Source organism: Perognathus longimembris, chromosome 3, assembly GCF_023159225.1.
Source record: "Perognathus longimembris pacificus isolate PPM17 chromosome 3, ASM2315922v1, whole genome shotgun sequence".
NCBI lineage: Eukaryota > Metazoa > Chordata > Mammalia > Rodentia > Heteromyidae > Perognathus > Perognathus longimembris.
Window position 1 is genome coordinate 37652705 of NC_063163.1, and position 21460 is coordinate 37674164.

Consider the following 21460-nt stretch of genomic DNA (forward strand, 5'->3'; position numbering starts at 1 on the left):
AGGAGTCACTCACTGGTTTGAAGTGGAGGAACAAAGTACAATCTACAGTTTTGCTCATGTATGGAGGGGAAGTATGGCTCCTTCCCTCAGCTTTTGGTTGCCACATGTCCCTTCTGAGCATCTGGAAGGAGGGACTTGCCAATGTGACTGAGGAAAGGACCAGGACATCCACTGGTAGAGTCCCTGTGCCTTAGATGTCTAACAGCCTCTTGGAACTTCCTACTTGGATGACATGGGCTGACTTAGGTATATGACTGGCCAGGCTTTCACCTCCTTTTCTACCTTTTCTGTGCTTGCACCTGAAATGGGTGGTCAAGCTGGGTTTTGTGATATAGCTTAGAGCCTAAGGAGAGGGATGCAAGAAGCCCTGCTTTGTCCTCTTGTCCCCAGTTTTTCTTTCTCTGTTTCTACAACTCTTACACTAAGAGTAACTAAGGACTGGTTCATTTATTAATTCATACTAATAAATTCATGTGTACTCCAGGTCTCACTTTCCAGTCTTCTTGAAATTAAAATTCCCTTCATTTACTATCCTGAGGAGAGAAGGTATATGTGACAGGCAAGGCTACCTAGGACCTAGGCTACCTGTCTCTGACATTCTCTAAACTTCAATCTTAACAACGACAAGTTAGGAGAAGAGTAACTTAAAAACTTCCCACCACAGAAAAGGCCACATGGCTTTACTTCGGAATTCCTCAAACCATGCTTAACAATTCCTCACATACTCATCCAAAATACAGACAAGGAAGAAACTCAAACCATAAAAAGAAATTATACAAACACACCACCACAGACCAATGTATGTTTTTGAGTATGGATGTAAAAATCTTCAAGGAAGTAATATCAAATTTGACCCAGCACCACACACACACACACACACACACACACAAAACATACATATAAAACAAACTTGACCCAGTACTATACTATATAATGCAATATATCATATATATATACACATATATGTATGGTACAATTATATATTATGACCAGTTGGGATTTAACCCAAGAATACAATGAAAATCAGTTAATGTAAAAATCACATGTTCACCTTAATAGTTATATAAAAAGATCTGACAGAAGTCAATATACTTTCATAATAAAAATCTTCAATAAGCTAAGAATGAAAAAGGACTTCATCAATCACCCAAAATGCATCCATAAAACCTCCACAGCAAACTTAAGGGTAAAAGACTAAGTGTTTTCCTCTTGTTGATGAACAAGATAAGGATGTTTGTGCCATAACCATTGTGCTGGAGAGTCTAGTCAGGACATTTAGGGAAGAAAGTGAAATAAAGATATTCAGATTGGAAAGGAAGAAGTAATGAGATTGATGTGCAGATTACATAGTTATATATAAACAGAAAATCCTAAGAGATCCACTAAAAGCTATGAGAACAAGTTCTGGAATGTTGCAGAAGATAAAATTAATAAAATGAATTGTATTTCTATATGCCAGCAATGATCAAAATGAAATTTTGATCTCTGAAGGGTAATAATCATGCTGAGTGAAGTAAGCCAGGCCCAGAAAGACAGAGGGTATGCACATTCTCTCATATGTGGATCTTAGATAAAATATGACCTTCCATGCAAACACATAGGGGAATATGCACAATACAGATCAAGTTGAATAAAGTATAGCATATGTCAGAATGAAATGGCATGGTTTTAACCCTCTGAACAATTAGCCAACAGTTTAGCAGAATGAAGCTGAAATATAGTTTGAACAGAGAAAGGGGCCTAGCGAGAAAGAGGGCACTAAGTATGACATTTGGTTATTCTAGCTCCCTTGCATTTCCCTGTGAATTTTAGAATCAGCTTATTGATTTCTTTTTTTTTTATTATTGCAAATGTTTATTTTTAAAAAGTTGACTAGTCTTTTGGATATGGGATGCATATTTCTCTGATTAGCTGTCATTTATTAAACTCGTTCCAAGGCTTCTAACATGATGATACTATTTCCTCGTATAACCACCATTCCAATATTGTTCTGTTGCTCCCTAGTAGCCATCTCCACACATTCATAAATGGATCAAATCCACACAATATTCCTTGGACATGTCTGCCACCATTTAATTTCAAAGATAGCTTCTTATCTATAAATATTTTTAGCTCGGGAGGGTGAACTTTGCTCATGATTCCTACTCGGAGGGCTCAGAGATGCTTTGGAACCAAAATTGATGCCTCCTTCACGCGCCTGCGGCAGAAACGACTGCTGGTCTCAGCTTATTGATTTCTATAAAGGAACTAGTGGGGATATTGGCAGGAATTACACTAAGTCTGGGTATTAATTAATATTGCCACCTAAATAATACTGTCTTCTGATTTATGAGCACATATATTCTTTCATTTATTTACATATTTCGCTTCTTTCAAGAATGTTTTATGGTTTTGAAATACAGAATTTTCAAGATTTTATTCTTGTGATACTGTTGAAATAGAGTTGTTTTCTCAATTAAAAACTTTAATCTTCAACACATTATACAAGGGGGTTACTATTTAATGTTTCCATTTATGTGTCCAGTGTATCTTGATCAGAGTTCCTTCCATCACCTTCCCCATCTTTTTTAACCCCTTCATCCCAGAAACATGCCACATTTCCCTCTTCCTTTTTCACATACAAACGCTGAATATTTTTACTTGTATTTGTCCCCCATTCCCTTTTCCATTCAGCCACCCACTCTTTGTGGTTCTGGTGTACCTGGGGCAATGTCCTAATCTTAGATGGACACAAAGGATGGGAGAACATCTGGAATACCCAGTGAAATCTGTGTCCATTTTTCTCCCTTTACTTTCCTCCTTATTCTCTGAGATAAGCAAATTCTATTTTTTGCATTATCTTAGGGTAAGTATGTAACTAGATAGAAAGCAGAAGTAGATTGCTCATTTTGGGGGCTTCTGTTTTCTAAACCAGAGTTTGTAAACACTTGTAAAGGGCTAGCTAAGTAAATATCTTAGATGTTGTGGTTTCTGTGGCCTTTGTTGCAACTTACTCCATACTTCCTTTGTTAGTACAAAAGTAGCCACAGATAATACTATGTGAGTGAGGCTGTGTTTCAATAAAACTTTGTGGGCTAGGAATATGGCTTAGCAGTAGAGTGCTTGCCTTGCATGTGCCTTGCATGCATGAAGCCCTGGGTTCGATTCCTCAGCACCACATATACAGAAAAAGCTTGAAGTGGCTCTGTGGCTCAAGTGGTAGAGTGCTAGCTTTGAGCAAAAAGAAGCCAGGGACAGTGCTCAAGCCTCAGTCCAATCCCCAGGACTGGCAAACAAACAAACAAACAAAACAAAGTTTAATTGTAAACACCAAAATCTGAGTTTCATATAATTTTCCTGTGTCAGTTGGGGCAGCTCTTCTTTTTATTTTTTCAACTGTTAGGATTTTCTTTCTTTCTTTCTTTTTTACAAAAACAAATTGCCTAATTTGTCAGTCTTCTGTTTTCAGGAGAATCCCCTAAGAGAATTTGTAGGGCAAGAAAGTAAAGTTAGCAATACAGTAACCTGGAAAAGGTTAGAAGAGAACAGGGCTACATTTCCTAAATATGTACCCATCCTGGCAAGGGTAAGAGAGAATGATACGTACTAGAGTACTTTGCCTTTCTCCTACCTGAAAGATTCCAACTTGATGGCAAAATTCAAATAAATGAGATTTTGTTTTAAAATTTGGAGTTTGGTCTTGTCTTAAAAAGTAGAGGATAAAGTCAGACTGGGTCCTCATTTCCACATGGCAAAAGCTATAAGAGTCTGCTTTCCTTGAAGGGACACGAATTCCTGGAGTGTGTCTTCATCAACATTTCCTACACAAACCAATAAGCATTTGGTCTTAGCTCTCTGCCAGGCAGAGAATCAGTTGTATTCTTCTTCAAAAAGTACAGCCTTGATTAAAACTAGCCTTCTGATTCTACAGCAACTATGTGATGAAGAAGAATGAAAACAGGGGCTTCTGCATTAAACACTAAGCTGAAATCTCAGCTTTGTTCTTTGTTATTGGAGGGACTCTGGGCAAATTACTTGACTCCAAATAGATCAAGAATACATACTCATGAAGTAGGATTGTAAGGTCATGGGAGGTGTCTGAAGCAGTTAACACATAGTAAACAGTTAAAAACAAGACAGAAAGAAAAGAAACCACTAGGATAAAGAAGATCTTTGATATGCATTAAAAAATTTTTGACCTTGTGTTCATTATTGTCTTTTATGGAAGGGCTTTCCTGCTCAGCTTATGATCTACCTGAGTTTATAGAAGAAATGGAAGCTCAGAGAGGTGAAGTTAACACTCAAAGTGCCACATTGCTGGTAGTATTAGGAGAAGGATTTAATTTTGGCCCCGAGGAAACTTCTCTGGGTAATACCATCTCACTAATAGTTCTGAATCTTATTTGATGAACAAAAGACCTTCTGAAATAATATTAGATCAAAAACATAGCTTATTGTTTTCTAATTGCAATTTCTAAATATAGTAAAATGATAAAAATTTCTTGGTAGTTGAAGTTGTAAATTTATCTGAATTATTCCTGTTTTAAGCTCACTGACACCCCCCTGTGGTCAGTAAAAATAATAACTCCAGTCAAATGAGCAAGAGAAATCTAGAGAAACTTATAATGCTTACATATAACAAGATATATAAATTTCAAACAATATAACAAAATAATTATATTTCAATAACCAATAATATAATTATATTGTTGAAGGAAACAGACCATAGCTACAGTAAACAAGTATTGTCTATCTCTGAGCAAATCTTTAATGAGACTGCTAGATTATAATAGGTATTTTTCTTCGCCTTTTTCATAATACAAATATTTCCTACAATGAAGGACTTTGTAGGTTTTCCACCAATGTCTTTACTTATGAGTGATAGAGCGTTCTGGGACTCAGTGCCACCTATACTGTAGGGGTGAGAGTCCTCCTGGGGGCTAACTTAGAGTTTCCTTCTACTAAATGCATACTTGGTATACACATAACCACTGGAACATATAGGCGGCTCACACCTGTAATCCTAGCTACTCAGGAGGATCACAGTTCAAAGTCAGCCTGGGTGGAAAAGTCTGTGAGGTTCTTTATTTTCAATAAACTACCAAAAAAGCCAGAAGTGAAGCTGTGGCTTAAGTGGTAGAGCACTGGCCTTGAGCAAAAAGATTAGAGATAGAGCCCAAGACCTGAGTTCAAGTCCCAGGATCTGCACACACACACACACACACACACACACACACACACACACAAATGTGGGGATGTATCAGGAAGAAGATCATGCAAACGTGCAAGAGCTCTGGAAATCTATTTGAATGGTTGAGTTAATTCAGTGAGTTGTTTACAATACTTCTTTTATGTTAAAAGGATGACCTAGGTAAGTAAGAATAATATTCACACTGAACATGAGGGCAATATTACCTATTAAATGAGACTGAAATTCATGAGTTCATATTAATAAAAACAAAGGAAAAAGGAAAGGTCTTTACCTTAGAATGCCAACCAGTATTTATAGAAGGAATAGTGGGACCAGAGCAATTGTCATTTACCAACCATAGAAAAAATCATCAATAGACAACAAAACCAATGGATAAATATTTGATGAAGTAAGATATTTACATAGGCTGCAAATATATATCCACAAAACACATGCATTAACACTAAAAGGAAATAGCAGCAACTTCACTGAGGAGAATACAGTGAAGATAACACTGTAGTTAAATATTCAAAGTTAACATCACTAGTACTGGGACAAATTGTCCTTGAGTTACCTAGTGGGACACATCAAGAAGAACGAAGTATTTCTGTGTGATATTCTTGCCAAAGATGCATAAACTGGTTCTAAAATAAGCAAATAAATGAATCCAAATTGAAGGTGTCCTACAAAACAACAACTGGCTTATAATCTTCAAAAACATTGAGGTCATGAAAGGAACTGTTCAGATTGAAAGGCATGAAAGACATTCTGCACTAATGTAATGCATCTTTAACTGTATTACACGAGAAGGAAGCTATTCCCAAGGAAAAGCATAGCCACAGGAGAGAGAAGAGATGTCCTGATGTATCCTTTTTTCCCCAGTTAAAAAAAAATTGTACTTACAAAGGTGGTATACAGAGGGGTTACAGTTACATAAGTCAGGTAAAGAGAATACATTGCTCTTGAGCAACTACCAGTCACACACACATACACACACACACACCTCCAGTCTTCAGTGGGCTTTCCCTCAGTCTGATTTCTCCTATGAACTCCTTATACCACTTCCCTATCTGCTTAAGTGAGGCTTGTTTTATGACAGGCTAAAGGACATGCTGAAGGCAGACCAAGGGTTGTCTGGAAAGTGAGCTTCCTTTCAACTGCTTTTAAAAAATATCCTGTGTCAGCAAGACTACACCCACATATGTCTTTGCAAATTCCAAGTCCATAGGTTTCTGGGTTCTCCACATGAGTCCTTCTAGCCACCACTGCTCTCAGGTACACCTCTGGTAGATTTGCCCTCTGAACTTTGGGGCTGAGTGTATGTAGTATTTACTCACTATTTATGTGGTATCTGGACTCAGGTCATCCTGGGATTTGTGGGTCCAAGTCAATGGCACAGTATTTCCTCTTCTTAAGAAAACACAGCATGCTTAATATGTGTGTGTGTGTGTGTGTGTGTGTGTGTGTGTGTGTGTGTGTGAGTATAAGACTTTGAACTTAGGGCTGTGTGCTCTTACTTGATATGTTCAGTCAAGGATGGTCTTCACCACTTGAGCCACACATCCACTTGTTTTTGTTTGTTTGTTTTTTTTGTTTCAGTATAGGTCATAAAGCTTGAACTCAGGACCTGGAGCTGTTCCTGAGCTGTTTCTGCTTTTGCTCAAGGATAGCACTCTACTACCTACCACTTGAGCCACAACCTAGCTTCCTGCTTTTTTTCCCTTCTTTTTGCTTGATATTTTATTGAAGAGTCTCATAGACTTTCCTGCCCAGACAGGCTTTGAACTGTGATCCTCAAGTCTCAGCCTACTGAGTAGCTAGGATTACAAGCATGAGCCACTGGTACCTGGATCCCTTCTGGCTTTTTGCTGGTTAAGTAGAAATAAGAGTTTCATGAATTTTTTTTTCCCTAGCTAGCTTTGTCCTGTGATCTTTAGATCTCAGCTTCATGATTAGCTAGGATTACAGTGCCTGGCTAGCATGCTTATTCTTACATCTATGCTTGAAGTCATGCTTTCTTTTTTGCAATGACTATAGTGTCTTTCCCTTCCTAGCAATTCAAATACATTTAAGAAGTCTACTCCAGCTCTATAGCCTTCACTTACACATTTAACCTGCATAGACATCTCTCCTCTGAACTACTACAGCACAGAGCCCTTGTTTCCCAACTTAACATGAACTATAAATTGTTCAGTAATACTTGCTACTGTTTCAAACTTACCAGTCTCTTCCTCGTAGTTATACAGAGCATAAGCTTTCCTATCTCAGTATCTCCCACAGTGTCTACCCTGCTGGGGTAAGTGCTCCACCCGAACTAGTTGGCTCAAGGATTTTCAAAGGACGCACATATCTATTGTTTGTTCCTAACCTCTGAATTCAATAGATGACACCCTGCCAATGCCACAGCTTGGATCACAATTATCTCCTGAGGAAATTGTAGTTTGTTGACCTTCCTGAAGCCAGGCTTCAATTATAAACCCTGTTGTTGTATGGCTAAAAATAAGCTGGAAATATTAGGGTGAAGGGGGAACCTACAGAATATCTTAGGAATTGAGATTCCTAAAAGATAGAGCTGTGAGAGTGCAGCTATAATGACATGATAGGAAAACTTCTTATCCATCAAAAAGGTATTAATTAGGGCAAACAGGAATTATATTCGGATCTATAGGCAGAAATTGTTGCATGGGGCTGTGCAAGGCTATTTATTAACAAAGAATTTTCACTGACATGGAACTTAAAAGGTTTTATTTTACTCATAGCTAGACAATTACTGAAAAATCAAGTAATTTAAAAAATCACAGCCCCAGTGTTTTGTTAGTATACAAACATGTCTAAAATAAGATACTTGACTAGTGAAAGTGAAATTATGGGAGCAGAGTGATTTGGAAAAGAAAAGTAATTTCTAGAATACTGAGTAATTTCTAGAATACTTCCTCTAGAACAGTGCTAGCTGGGTAGCTGCTCTGGCCTGAAGTTCAAGAGCTTTCTGCTTCCACTATGGAATTAGCGCAAGTTCTCTCGTGAAGCCAGTATTTTTAGCAGTTTTTTTGATGGAAGCAGAAACCACCGGTGGCTCAGATTTTAGACAATGGCTCATATAGGAGACAGGTGGGCTGTGCTTATTTGGAAAGTGAGCAGTGATCATATGAACCAAGTCCCATTCCATTATCTTTTTTTTTTTAATTATTTTCTGCTGTACCAGGAAATTTTGCTGAAGTTCAAAGGAAACCAGTTCTAGAAAATCATTTTGACCTGTCAGGCTTTGTGTCTTACTATGGTTTGCATGTCTGTGCCCTCTAAAATTGATGTAGAAGTTTACTTGCTATTGTAACAGTATTGATAGGTGGGAAATTTGAGAGAGGTAATTAGACACAGAGAGCTCTGCCTTCATGGGTGGGATCAATGCTGCTATACAAGGGTGAATTCTGCCCCGTCTCTTTGCCATTCTGCCTGCAACCATCTACACTTCATCTGGACTTGATATGAATTTGCACAGTTAAATTTCTCTAGTTCTATTCTCTTAATGCCTTCCTCTGTTTTCCATACTTTTTTAAAAAATGAAGATGGTGATTTTAGAGGGAAAATTTGGAAACTCACAACTGAGTTAGTGTAACTGAAATTCTGGTCTTCCTCATTTCATTTGCCATCATTTATTCTTTTCAGAGACTTCAATAGCTGCTTTGTGTTTTGTCCAGGTTTTATAGCTGCATTCAGGAGAGAAAGGAAAGAGTATTTACTCAATAAGTGGGGCCCTCAGTCATTTTGAAGTAGGGAAAAAGGGACAATTAAAAAGCCATGGCTGGGCTGAGAATATGGCTTAGTGGTAGTATGCCTGCCTAGCATGCATGGGCCCCTGGGTTCAATTCCTTAAGTACCACATAAGCAGAAAAAGCCAGAGTGGTGCTGTGTCTCAAGTGATAGAGTAACAGCATTGAGCAAAATAAGCACAGGGACACTGCCCAGGTTCTGAGTTCAAGCCCCAGGACTGGCAAAAAGAAAAAAAAAAGCTTATATAATCCAGGTGCCAGTGGCCTACACATGTAATCTTAGCTATTCAGGAGGCTAAGATCTGAGGATCTCAGTTTGAACAAGCCAGCCCAGGCAGGAAAGACTGTCAGACTCTTATCTCCAATTAACCACCAGAAAACCAGAAGTAGAGCTATGGCTCAAAGTGGTTAGAATGCTACCTTTGAGGACAAAAATTCAGGAGTAGCACCCAGGCCCTGTGTTCAAGGCCCATGACCACCACCACCACCAAAAAAAGCTTATTAAATTCCATTAAAATATGTATTGTTTTAATTTTTAGGAGGACTTCTTTGTCCTTTGAAGATTCATATGTTAAAATAATGTGCTGATTTTCTTCTTCTTTTTTTATTTTTGCCAGTCTGGGGCTTGAACTCAGGGCCTGAGCACTGTCCCTGGCTTCTTTTTGCTCAAGGCTAGTACTCTGCCACTTGAGCCATAGCACCACATCTGGCCTTTTCTACATATGTGGTGCTGAGGAATTGAACCCAGGGCTTCATGTATACAAGGCAAACTCTCTACCACTAGGCCATATTCGCAGCGCAATATGCTGATTTTAACTATAACTTTGTGAAATATTCCTACTGACTGCACAATTTCTATTTTCTTCAAAGTTTGTTTTTGTTTTTTTCTCCCCATCTTTTTTTTTAACAGGTTACTCATTAATATTTAAGAGTAAGGCACTAAAAATGTAGGATTCTTGTGCACTTTTAAAGGCTGAGAATTTTCCACAGGTAAATCTTGGTAAGGCTGTCAAGGAAAAACTCCATCTGTTTTAATTTTCTGTCCAAGAAGTTTAAGGGTAGATGCCAACTTCCCTGAATGTAGTAAGAAAGGGAACTTTCATTCTGTCTTCCCATTGGTTATACAGTCTACCTTCTGGCCTAAACACTGGATAAATCTTTATTTCAACCCCCCCTCCCCCCAATTACTGAGGCTTGAACTGGAGCCTCATGCTTCTCATTTGGCTCTTTTGCTCATGGCTTGGTGCTCTGCCAGTTGAACCAATGTTCAACTTTTTGATGGTTAACTGTAAATAAGAGTCTCCCAGATTTTTCTGTTCAGGTTGGTTTTGAACCTTGATTCTCAGAACTTAGGCTCCTGGGCAGCTAGGATTGTATGTGTGAGCCACAGGTGCCTAGCAGGATCCTATCTTTTTCAAGGATAGAAGAGAGTCAGAGGCCTAGAAAAAGAAGATAGGGGAGAAAATCTGGATAAGATGACTAAATAGTCACTTTACAAACCCCTAATCTATCTCCACATTTAATGCCACCAGCTCCAGGCCGCAGAGCAGCACAGGGCCTTCGGGTCCTAAAACTTGACAAACATGGTAAAAGAGAAAAACTAAGAAAGCTCCAAATTTGACTTTCTTGTTACTGGTTTCATGCTCAATGATGTATATTTTGCTGCGTGTTTTTTAGTCTTGTTCTAATTTGTCTTTTGCATAAAGTTAAACAGACAGTATAATCCTCTCCTGACAATTGTCCCATCATTGAATTTTCTGCTTTCCTTCAAGCTGACAAGATTTAAGCAAAGGCCATTTTTTAAATTCCTTTTTTGGGCCTGACAAAACTTTTTCCAAACAGGATTATAAACAGAGCTTACATTTTAACATCAGGATAAATGATGAATTATGTAACTCATTGGGTCATGATTTAATACTAGGTATTTGTGTAGCGCTGTTTCATTTTACTTTGGCTTTGTCTCCATGTAAGTACTAAAGAATTCAGTAGCCTAAGATTACTTAAAAGTCTAAGCTTCTAATTTTTATTATTACCAAGTAGTTAAGTTACTGAGTGCCAGGTGTTGATGTATGTCATTCTTACAAGAACTTTATAAGGGCCAATGGTATTATAATAGGTGCTTAGAAGCTATTCTTCCTTAAAAAAAAAAAAAAAAGAATATGTTAACTTCTTACTTTGGCCTGCAAAAATCCAAAGGAGAATGATAAGCAGGATACAAGCTTAGCAACCCAGCTTCGATTTTTGCATCTGTGTCCTTTGCTCTAAGCCACTGTAGAATCCAGGATGAGACAGGAAGGAGGAGATAACATCTTGTGGTAGGGGTTGAAGCTTTTTAGGCACAAGGACTTCTTTTGTCTTTAATTGCAACAGAGGGCAATTCTGAGATAAAGAGCAAATAAACCACACCTTGGACCACAGAACCACACCCATGACTGGGGTTGTTTAATAATTATGCAGACCCTTCATCCTCTGCCCCCATTCTTCTCTATTTAAAGCTGTATCTCGTTTGTACCTAGAAGATAGGCTGAAATTCGTACTCTGCCTCTTCCCACGGAGTGTCTGTCACATGTCTTTCTGTGTCCTTCACCACTATTTAGCTTTCCATGTGCTGCATTGGGCTCAGCAGCTAGATGTGGTATGTGCAACCCCTGGACTTGGGTCTCTGTCTTAGAGTGCTGGTTAGCATTATCTGGTTAGAAAATGAGCTTCAACAGCACATGTTTCCTCTTATATGTAGAAGCTAGATCTAAAATACACTGGAACATGACCAATTATACAGGACTCAAGGCATTCACACACTGTGAGACCAAAGGAGGATACTCTTAGGAGGGAACACGAAGATGCAAAGCCTATGTGCCTTTGATCATATAAAATAATATTTAGCAGAATAAACTCCAGGAATTGAGACAAGAAAAAAATGAGGCTTCCAAAGAATATAATTTAACAAAGCGCAGATGTATGTGAAACCAAGATTTCAAGCCAGGTTTGACCCCTCCAAATTTTATGCTAGTCAACAATAAGCTATTCTGCTTTTGAATAAAAAATCATAATTTTATTTGAAATATAATGACAAGAAGGTCTATTTTCAGAATCATTGTGATGTATTGATTATATCGAGCATATACTGAATGAACTCAAAATTGTAAAAATTCCAGAGCCATTGAGGATCAACCTCCTTGTTACATTTGACATAACTGGCATATTGAATTAATTTGTCTTCTTTATACTCTTGATAATGTAAGGTCCACCGCCAGGAGGGCTCCATGCAGATATCCCTTACCTGTTTAAGTCTGTACCCAGTACCTGAGTTACCTAGGTAACTGACACACCTGGAGGCAGTTACCACCTCCTTCTCTGAGGTCACATCCAATCCACCTGGCCATACTCCCTCCCCCAACCTTTTCCAATATAATCCAGCGCAACATGGTCCCCACTCTTTTTCCTTTTCTCTCTTACTCTCTCTTGATCTTTTCTCTTTCCCTTCTTCCTCCCCCTCTGTCTCCCCACGCCTCCATCTTGTGTGGGCTGGCAGTTTGCTTACCCCCCAATAAATTCCTTTCTGCCTGAACCATGTGGTGGGTTTCCTTTCTGGAGAACCTTACAGGTAATTATTGCTGATATGTCCTCTTTATTTCCTGATCATATTGTTAAACAATATTCATTGGGATATGCTAGGTCATATAAAATGATGATTTTAAGCTTGTCATGAGAGAAGGGAGCTGAAATATTGCTGCTGATGATTTGAAAAGTAATTTTTTTTTTCATTTACTTTTGGGGTTTGAATTTAGAGTCTCCTGCTTGTTAGGAAGGTGTTCTATCACTGGTGCCACACTCATAACTGGAAAGTCTTAAAATTAGGCCTTTTTCAAGTATGCTATCATCATCATTATTATTATTATTATTATTATTATTATTATTATTATTGCTGGGGCTTGAACTGTGGGCCTGGGTGCTATCTCTGAGCTTCTTTTGTTCCAGGCCAGCACTTTACCAGTGAGCTACAGTGCCATTTCCCATTTGTTATCTTTAAACAGTTTAAAACCCTGTAACCTTCAATTTTCATAATTTATAGGGGTATTGTTCTCATTGGTTATGCAAAAGAGGTTGATAAAAACTCATAGCCTCCCTAAAATCATAAATCTGCTGATGTCTATCCTGGGGAAGTGGCTGTTGATTTAATTTCAGTTATGTTGTATTGTTTGCATTGCATTTCTGATAAGGTTGTGATCAATAGAAGCTTGAATTCTGGTGAGATATAAAAATCAACTAGCAGTTTTTTGCTGAAGTACAATGTATATAAGAGAATTCGTATGTGTTATCACACTTGCGGGGGGGGGGGCGGGCAGAGGGGGGAGAGGAACATCCCTCCAATTTGTTGCTAAAAGCAAATTCCGGGTAATGGAAGGACCATGGGACAAAGTAATGGGGCACAACTGAGGGCTTCCACATCTCCTATATAGCATGACATGATATGACCCAAGTGATCTGCATTCCTTCCTCTTTTCTGTTATCTTTCTCTCTCTCTCTCTCTCTCTATTCATATTTGCATTGCCCTATTTTTGAAAGGCTTTGTTCTTAGGTAACTGTCATATATCTCTTCAGGGATTTGGTTGATAAAGACTTAATTAAACCAGTGGCATCCTGGAGCCAAACGGTACCAGCTTGTGAGAAATACTTAGTACACAGGAATTTTGCAAACACTGTTAACTCTTAGTAGCTTGGAATCCGTTATGGAAAAGAGGTTTACACCATGGAAATTAGCAAACATTGTTAATAACCCTCTGCATATGGCTTGAATATGAACTGTCTCCTATAGGCTCAATCTTTCACTGGTTGCCAGCTGGTGGCAGTATTTTGGGAGACTGTGGAAACTTTGGGAGGTGGGTTTTGGCTGGATGAAATAAGCCACTGAGGTTGTGCTTTTGAAGCTTATACCTGGCTCTCAGTCCCATCCTCTCTTGGCTTCCTGTCTGCGATGGGGAGAAAAGCTCTTCTTGTCATATGCACCTCTGGCCATGATGTCCTGCCTAAGTACTGGGGGCCAAGTGACCATACACTGAAACTCCCGAAACCATGTGCCACAACAAATCCTGGTTCCCCTCAAAAGTCATTTCTGTCAACTACTTTGGCCATACAAATGAAAAAAGTTACCGAATAGAGCCCCACTTATCCAAAGGAGAGCAGGCCAAATGGACTGGCTATTGGCCTATTGGTCCACTGTCTTACTACCCTTCCCAAGGGAGGATCATGCACTGTCAGTAGCTACACCTGAAAACCAAAATGAATTTCTTTGGCTGGATTTGTCTTATAGGAATAAGTGATAGAGAAATCATTTAGAGGCACTGATTAAGGGTTACCACCTAGGCAAACAGCTAGACCATCTTGGTAAGAGCCAGGTCCGTTGACATATCACTAGGAGATATGACAGAGAATTATAAAGTTAAAAGGCCAAGAAAGATTTCTGTGGACATATGTACATGCAACAATCCTTCAAAACATAGTCATTCTATAATAGTGACCCTGACTCAGTCTAAAGCAATGAACAAAATACAAGAACAGACTACGCCCTTTTCAATAAAAAAAAAACAAAATGTGTACCACCAGATGGTTTGGCAATAACTTAACCTGTAGGCTGAAAAACCAAATTTACCAAGAGTGGCAAGTGTATAAATCAGGGATTTTCAAAACCCGAAATTACTGTAGATCTGGACATCTACTGAAAGCTTAAAAAGAAAAAAAGGAAACATGCTAGACTAGTAGTTAGAGAGAGTCCAATTTTGCCAGGTACAGTGATGCACACTAGCAATCCCAGCACTCTAGAGGTTGAGTCAGGAGGATTTTAAGTCCAAGACAAGCTTGCACTACACAGTTCAAGGCTAGCTCAGAATATGTAGGAAATCCTGTCTTGAAACAATAACAAAGCAATAACAACAACAAAAACAGGAAGACAAACCTCAGTTACTGATATGTTAAAACTACATTTACTTATAGTTCTATAGTGTTGGATTAATGGTGATTAATAATAGGTTAGTATCTTTTCTATGTATCTTTTCTATCTCTCTCCTCTCCATTCTCAAACACCAAATTCATACCTACAAGGCAGCAGTTTGTGTCTATCTAAAAGTATCCATAAATGCTAATCCATATGAGTTTTAGCAGCAGACTCTATCCATTTTTAAAGTATGCAGTTAAGGAAGTACTACTCAAAGGCCTCAAAGAGATTCTCCCAGCAACATATGGAATATCTATTACCTGATTTCTTACTGTAATTAGAATATGATATGTGTAGCTATACCCATTTAAACATTTTGTCTTACAAAATAGTGCCTAGGAGCCTTTAGAGAAGATTGAGTTGATTTCTGGTAAAACTTATGGTGTAGGTTTATTAACACTCTTGAGAAGAATATAAATGCAACAAAGTAAAAATATGAAAAAAGTACTTATAGAGAATACTATGGCATATGACTGGAAAAAGTTTGGCTTATATTTAGTTCGTAATTGTAAAAACATGAAGTGTAAAAGTAATAAATAATGGATTCAAGGAACTATAATTACAATAGTGCGTTGAATCTGTTGTCACAGTTGTTTACTGTAGGAGAAATACGCTGTCAAAGCATGTCACATTAATGAACACATTTTATATGCCGAGTTCAGTTAAGTATTCTCTTACAAGCTTATGCTCATTTAAAAAATATGCCAGTGAATTAATTTGACAAAAAATGAAATCAACACTGGCTTAAAAGCAGGTACCTGTAGAAGATATAGACAATTTATTTCCTACTATGCTGAGAAATTGGGGAAAGGTGGGGTTCAGTTGCAGCACATGGTTTGGAAGATTATTTTCAAGGCCTTACTGCTGACCTAAATGAGCACCTACTCATGGCAGGAGCTACACAAGGAAAGAGTATGATGGAAATCTCAGTCTGGAGGCCTGGGGGGGCGACTCAGAAGTGCTAAACTCCTAAAGTGATGTGTAGTAAACCCATTTGGCCACTAGATGGAGATCAGGTTATTTCCATCAGTAACAAGGAACCCTGCTTCGAGTCAGTAAATGTAGATAGGGTACCAATTACTTTTTTCTCACAACTTCTATGAGAGTTATTTTCCAAGTTCCAAAGTTGGAAGCAGACCTGTGTCAAATAAGGTATCCATAAATGAGGCACCCTGAATGATCAAAGAGGAAAGGATTGAAGAAGAGAAATGTTACTTACTCCTTGCAATGACTCCTGTTTACATTTGGACTCTTATTTAGAACAATCTACTTGAAAACAGTAAGAGCAGACTTACATAAGTGGGGCTAAGTGATTTTTCTCAGTAGTTACCAAGAGACTTCACAAAAAGTTAAAACAATGGCAGACGGGACAATTCATCCCCATCATTTAACATAAAGATGTATGCTCACTATTTGTTTCTTGGTTAAGTACAAATACAAGTATTTGTATTTTGTATTTTGTTCAACAAATTGGAATCTTAGATATAAAAGACAAACACTAACAAAATGGCAATCCTAGTCTTATAAAGAAACTGTCATCTGATTCTGATTTGCATAACTTTATTAATAAATGTGTCTAATTTCTGTTAAATTTTAACTTTGAGCTGGGGTCATAAAACTATTTATTTCCTAGAAAATACTGCATTTAGGAAAAGTTCAGATAATGCACTGTACAATGGAGCCAAATAGTTTGGTCATTCTTGAGATGTTAGGTGCTATAATTCTAACTTAGCTATATATAACTATGCTATTTATTCACTGAATATGTATTGATTTGTGTACATGTAAGCATGCAATAAATAATTTGTGATAGTTGAAAGAAATCCAGTTGTGATCAAATAGCTTCAATTACCTATAACACACTTAGTAGATCTAAGTGTGAGTAGCAATAAAGATCACTGTTGAATACTAGTCACTATGCTAGGAGCTGGGAAAAAATGAAGAAGTCTTTAAAAGAGAAGAGCTACCTGGTGACAACATAAAAAGAGGTTGAGTTTTGGGACAATCAAGAACTATCATGAAACTCATGAGCAAAGGTCACTTATAAAGTCCTTTTGAGGAAAAAAAGTAAAGCTTTAGGTCACAAAGCTTGACCATGGGAAAATATGACCTTTAATTTTTTACAACATATGAGAATGCCAAAGTAGATGAAATTCAAACACAATAGTATTTACTATTAGGCCTCAATGGCTATTATAGAAAAAACAGAAGCTTAATTCAAAGAAGGAAGAAATTAGTGTTTAATAATAAAAGAGATGGAATCCTAAGTAATGAGTTCTCAAATATTGTTTTGGATAGTGGATAGATATGGAGAAGGATTCATGTGTTGTGGCAACAGTCCGCTGTTCCTAATTCCATGTTTATTTTAGAGCAGTCATGTTTGCTTTAATTAAAATGACACATTGTTGTGCCTTCAAAAGGATGTGCAATTGCTAGCTGACTTTGGATTGAGATTTTCAAAACATTCCTTTAAGCCTTCAAGGATCTAACAGAAGTGTGTATTTCATCTACACATACAGGTATTTCTGTTTTGGTTGCAAAATAATCATACAGTCGATTATTGATGTCATAATTGGTGGAAGTGTCTTGTTGACTGGCTCTTGCAGAGCAACCATTCTGGCAGGAAGGTACCTTTCTTTTTGGTGGATAAGGATGATATGTAAACAAGGGAAGTTTTGTTCTGAAGATTAAAATTTAAAAAACATTACAAACCAATACCAATCTTTTTATTCTGTGCTTCCTATGGACTATGATGCCTTCCTCATCCTTCCACACAACAGTGTAGGAGCTCACTGAGCAATTCCTGGGCTGGCTGGCTTTCCTTTGGCTTTGGTGGCCTGTCCCATGTTCTCTGCTTGGCACCTTGTGTCAACTCATTGTAACTGCTAATTTTGCGGTATCTGGATAGAAGGCAGTCGATAAAAGCTCTATTGAATGCTTCTTTTGCTAACTTTCCCTTGTCTAGAGGTTGCTTTTCAAGTTATCTTGAAGTATTGTACAAAGGGGTTTCAACTGAACATGTCAGTTTGAGTACTATGTATCTCGAGGTTTCTATGAGTCTACCAGGTGCCAGGTCCTAAGTGTTTCCGTTGCCTAGGTAGCTAGTAGATGTGTTGATGATGGCAGTGAAAGTGAGAACAGATGCTAAGGTGTTGCTAGAAACTGGCTAACATGTGAGGGTAAAAAATATAAGTTGGTGATTGTATTTGTGTATGGTCATGTCAGGAACCTGCATGTTTTAACAAAGGCACATTTCTACATTTTCACATTTATGCTATTAGACTTGGTTTTTTAAGAATTTAAAGATTAATTATTTAAGCAACGATATCTTGAGTGCTTGAGCCAGTTTTCCCAATTGTGTGTTTAGAATTAAATTCAAGGGCTACCTGCATATGTTGGTCACCATCCTGCCCCAGCATGTTCCTCCACTCCAGGAGTGACTGCTGGAGACGCTCAAGTCCAGTTTCCCAGAGCCTGACGCGCCCTCCCATGTCAACAGTAACGACGCCGCTTTTGTCCCACTCAGCCAGCAGCGCATCCGTGTCAGAAATAGCAGATAGCCACGTGGTGTATGGTGAGAGGGAGCTGGAACTGGAAAGGGAATCCAAAGTGCAGCTAAGAAACCATACCAACAAAGCACATGATAAATTTGCAATGACTTTTACTGCTTAAAATGTGTGTTCATAGCTGGGCACTGGTGGCTTACACTTGGAATCCTATCTACTCATGATCACAGTTCAAAGCCAGCCTGGGCAGGAAAGTCCATGAGACTCTTTAATTAGTTACCAAAAAGCCAGAAGTGTGGTTGTAGCTCAACTGGTAGAGTCTAAGTTAGCCTTGAATAAAAAAGCTCAAAGACAGTGCTCAGGCCCAGAGTTCAAGCCCCAGAACTGGCACACACACAAAAATGTGTTTACAACATCATTAGTTCCTTTATATCTGCTCTTATCTATGTCATAGTATAAAGAAGTAATGAGGATAAATGAGGCTTAAAAAAAAACAATTTGTAAAAAAAAAAAACGAATTTGTAAACATAAGACAAGACAATAATGAATATGAAAAACAAAGATTTTTGCTAGGTGTGGTGGCTCCTGCTTACGATCCTAGCTTACAGATTGGGTGGATCATTGTTCAAGGCCAGACTAGGTTCAAAAGTTAGTGAGAACCTCCCCTCAACAAAAAAAGGTGGGCCTACTTGTTCACACCCATAAGGCCAAAAAGTTGAGATCCTATCTCCAAAGTAACAAAAAGAAAAACCAGCATGGCACAAGTGATAGAGTCCCTGCCTAGCAAATTCTAATGCTGCCAAAAACAAATAAGAAAAAAAAAAGCAAACCACAAATACTTCCTTAAGGTATTTTTATTATTAATAATAGCACATAAGCTATTGAAAATCCACATAATGAAGCTGAAGTGATTTATAGTCACTAAACTTTAAAGAATTTATTACTGACTAAATGTTTGTGTCCCACCAAATCTACATGGTGAAGCCATAACTCCCATTGTGATGGTATCAGGAGGCAAGGCCTTTGGGAGGTGACTAGATTCAGACCGGATCATATGGACAGAACCCCCATAATGGGACTGTCCAGATAAGAAGTGTCTATAGGCTGTGTGTTCTCTCCTCTACATGCTAGTAAGAAGGCAGCCATCTGCCAGAGTCCTTATTGGGAGCTGAACTGGCTGCCACCTCAATTTTGGCTTTCTCAGCTTCTAGATCATGACAGAGCAGGTACATAAGCCATTTAGCTGGTGGTCTTTTGTTATAGCAGCCTTGAATTCATAAGAGATAAGAAACCAACAGATCTGCTTGTAACAGACAAAAATAGTAACAATTTCCTTTCTTTGTGTACCCCAGATGATACCAGCAATTTACTGTCAGGGAGAAATGCGGTCCAGGCAACTCATGCATCCCCCAACAGCCTTGGTAGACTAACTCCTGCCATATCTATGAGGAGCCTATGTTTTAAATATGCTTTCCATTAGCATTTCTATTTCAATTTTGCCTTTGCTAACTTAGAAAGTGATGTGAGCCTATACAAGGAATTCATAAAGTCATGAATTACATATTATTATTATTTGCACTAACAGGGTTTGAACTTGGGGCCTGACACACTTGCTAGGCAGACACTCTACTAATTAATAGTTTACAGATGCTAAAATTAGGTATTCTTTGTTTTTATTATAAATAACTCATCTATTTTAATAAGCATACAACTAATACAGAATAAGGTGTTTCCTTAAATGACTAAAAGTCATTTTCTAATAAGCCAGTACATTAAGGTGTTCCAAGAGGTTATACTAATATATATTGGAAAAAAGAAATCTCTTTCTTGGAATAATGATTTCATCTTTCATACTTTTTGAATCTGATTAACAGTCCCAGGAAATGAAACTGTGCTGCTGAGTTCTTTGTACTGTCATGTTGAGCTATTTTCTTCTGGGGGCTGGAGAAGGGAGAAGAAAGATGGCCTAGTGGCATTTTGTGTGACTGATAGGCTCCTGGGAAGGAGGAGTATGTCAGGTATTTATCCACTGGGGTGTAGAGGACCAGGCACAGGTGAGAAAGTACATGAGAGGAGGGGATATGACCTTAACCCAGATAATAGTGGAGAAGGATTAGAAAAAGGAGTCTCTGGCCTGCAGGGAAGGGAAAAACGTGAGAAAAAGACCATGTCAAGCAGATCAAAGAAGGGTCAAGCTTAGCTTGAGAGAGGAGACAAGCAATGGATGCACATAAAGCAGGTCATATACTGTCCTACAGGTAAGGACACCTGCATTCTTCAAGGGTGATAGCATTATTGTTTCTGCTTTTGTATGTCAAGCCTACGTAGTTTAAAGGCTTTGCTTCACTGCTGGACAATGATAGAAGCAATGAATGGTAATGAGTGCAATTCTAAGTGTCTGGGAATCCATTAGCTACTGTATGACATCACAACTAAGGACACAGTAACATATTTAGAAACAATATTAAACAAATGCTATTTAAAATCCTTTGACACTTTTGAATGCAGAAAACTAATATAGAGTTAATAATTTTTAAATTTTCTGCAATACTAGCAATGCTATTTCTAGTACACAAAAACTTAGCATGAGGGCTGGGGATATAGCCTAGTGACAAGAGTGCCTGCCTCGGATACACGAGGCCCTAGGTTCGATTCCCCAGCACCACATATACAGAAAACGGCCAGAAGGGGTGCTGTGGCTCAAGTGGCAGAGTGCTAGCCTTGAGCGGGAAGAAGCCAAGGACAGTGCTCAGGCCCTGAGTCCAAGGCCCAGGACTGGCCAAAAAGAAAAAAAACTTAGCATGAGACCCAATTGGACAAAAGAGATTGAAAACTAGAGGCTATTAGACTTACATTTTACAATACTTGAATATTTTTCTGAAATGGAAATAAAAATGCCACTAAAGCATGCAGAAGAAGAGCAAGATATAAACCAACTGTAACTTGGAGGAAAAAAGAGATCACTATTTAAGGGAGCAAAAAACATGCTTTTTTCAGCATCTTTGGTAAGAACTCGGTTCTTTCT

At 38.2% G+C, this 21460-nt stretch overlaps 1 protein-coding gene and 1 pseudogene across 1 annotated transcript in view; both read right to left on the reverse strand.

Moving 5' to 3' along the window:
* Nucleotides 1-21460, reverse strand: part of Vwa8 (von Willebrand factor A domain containing 8) — a 258527-nt gene that overhangs the window by 57245 nt on the left and 179822 nt on the right. The window contains exon 37 of the mRNA XM_048341294.1: nucleotides 18316-18520. Within this exon, the coding sequence (XP_048197251.1) occupies nucleotides 18316-18520 (205 nt within the window). The remainder of the gene's footprint in view (nucleotides 1-18315; nucleotides 18521-21460) is intronic.
* On the reverse strand, nucleotides 1912-2207 carry LOC125348237 (annotated as a pseudogene).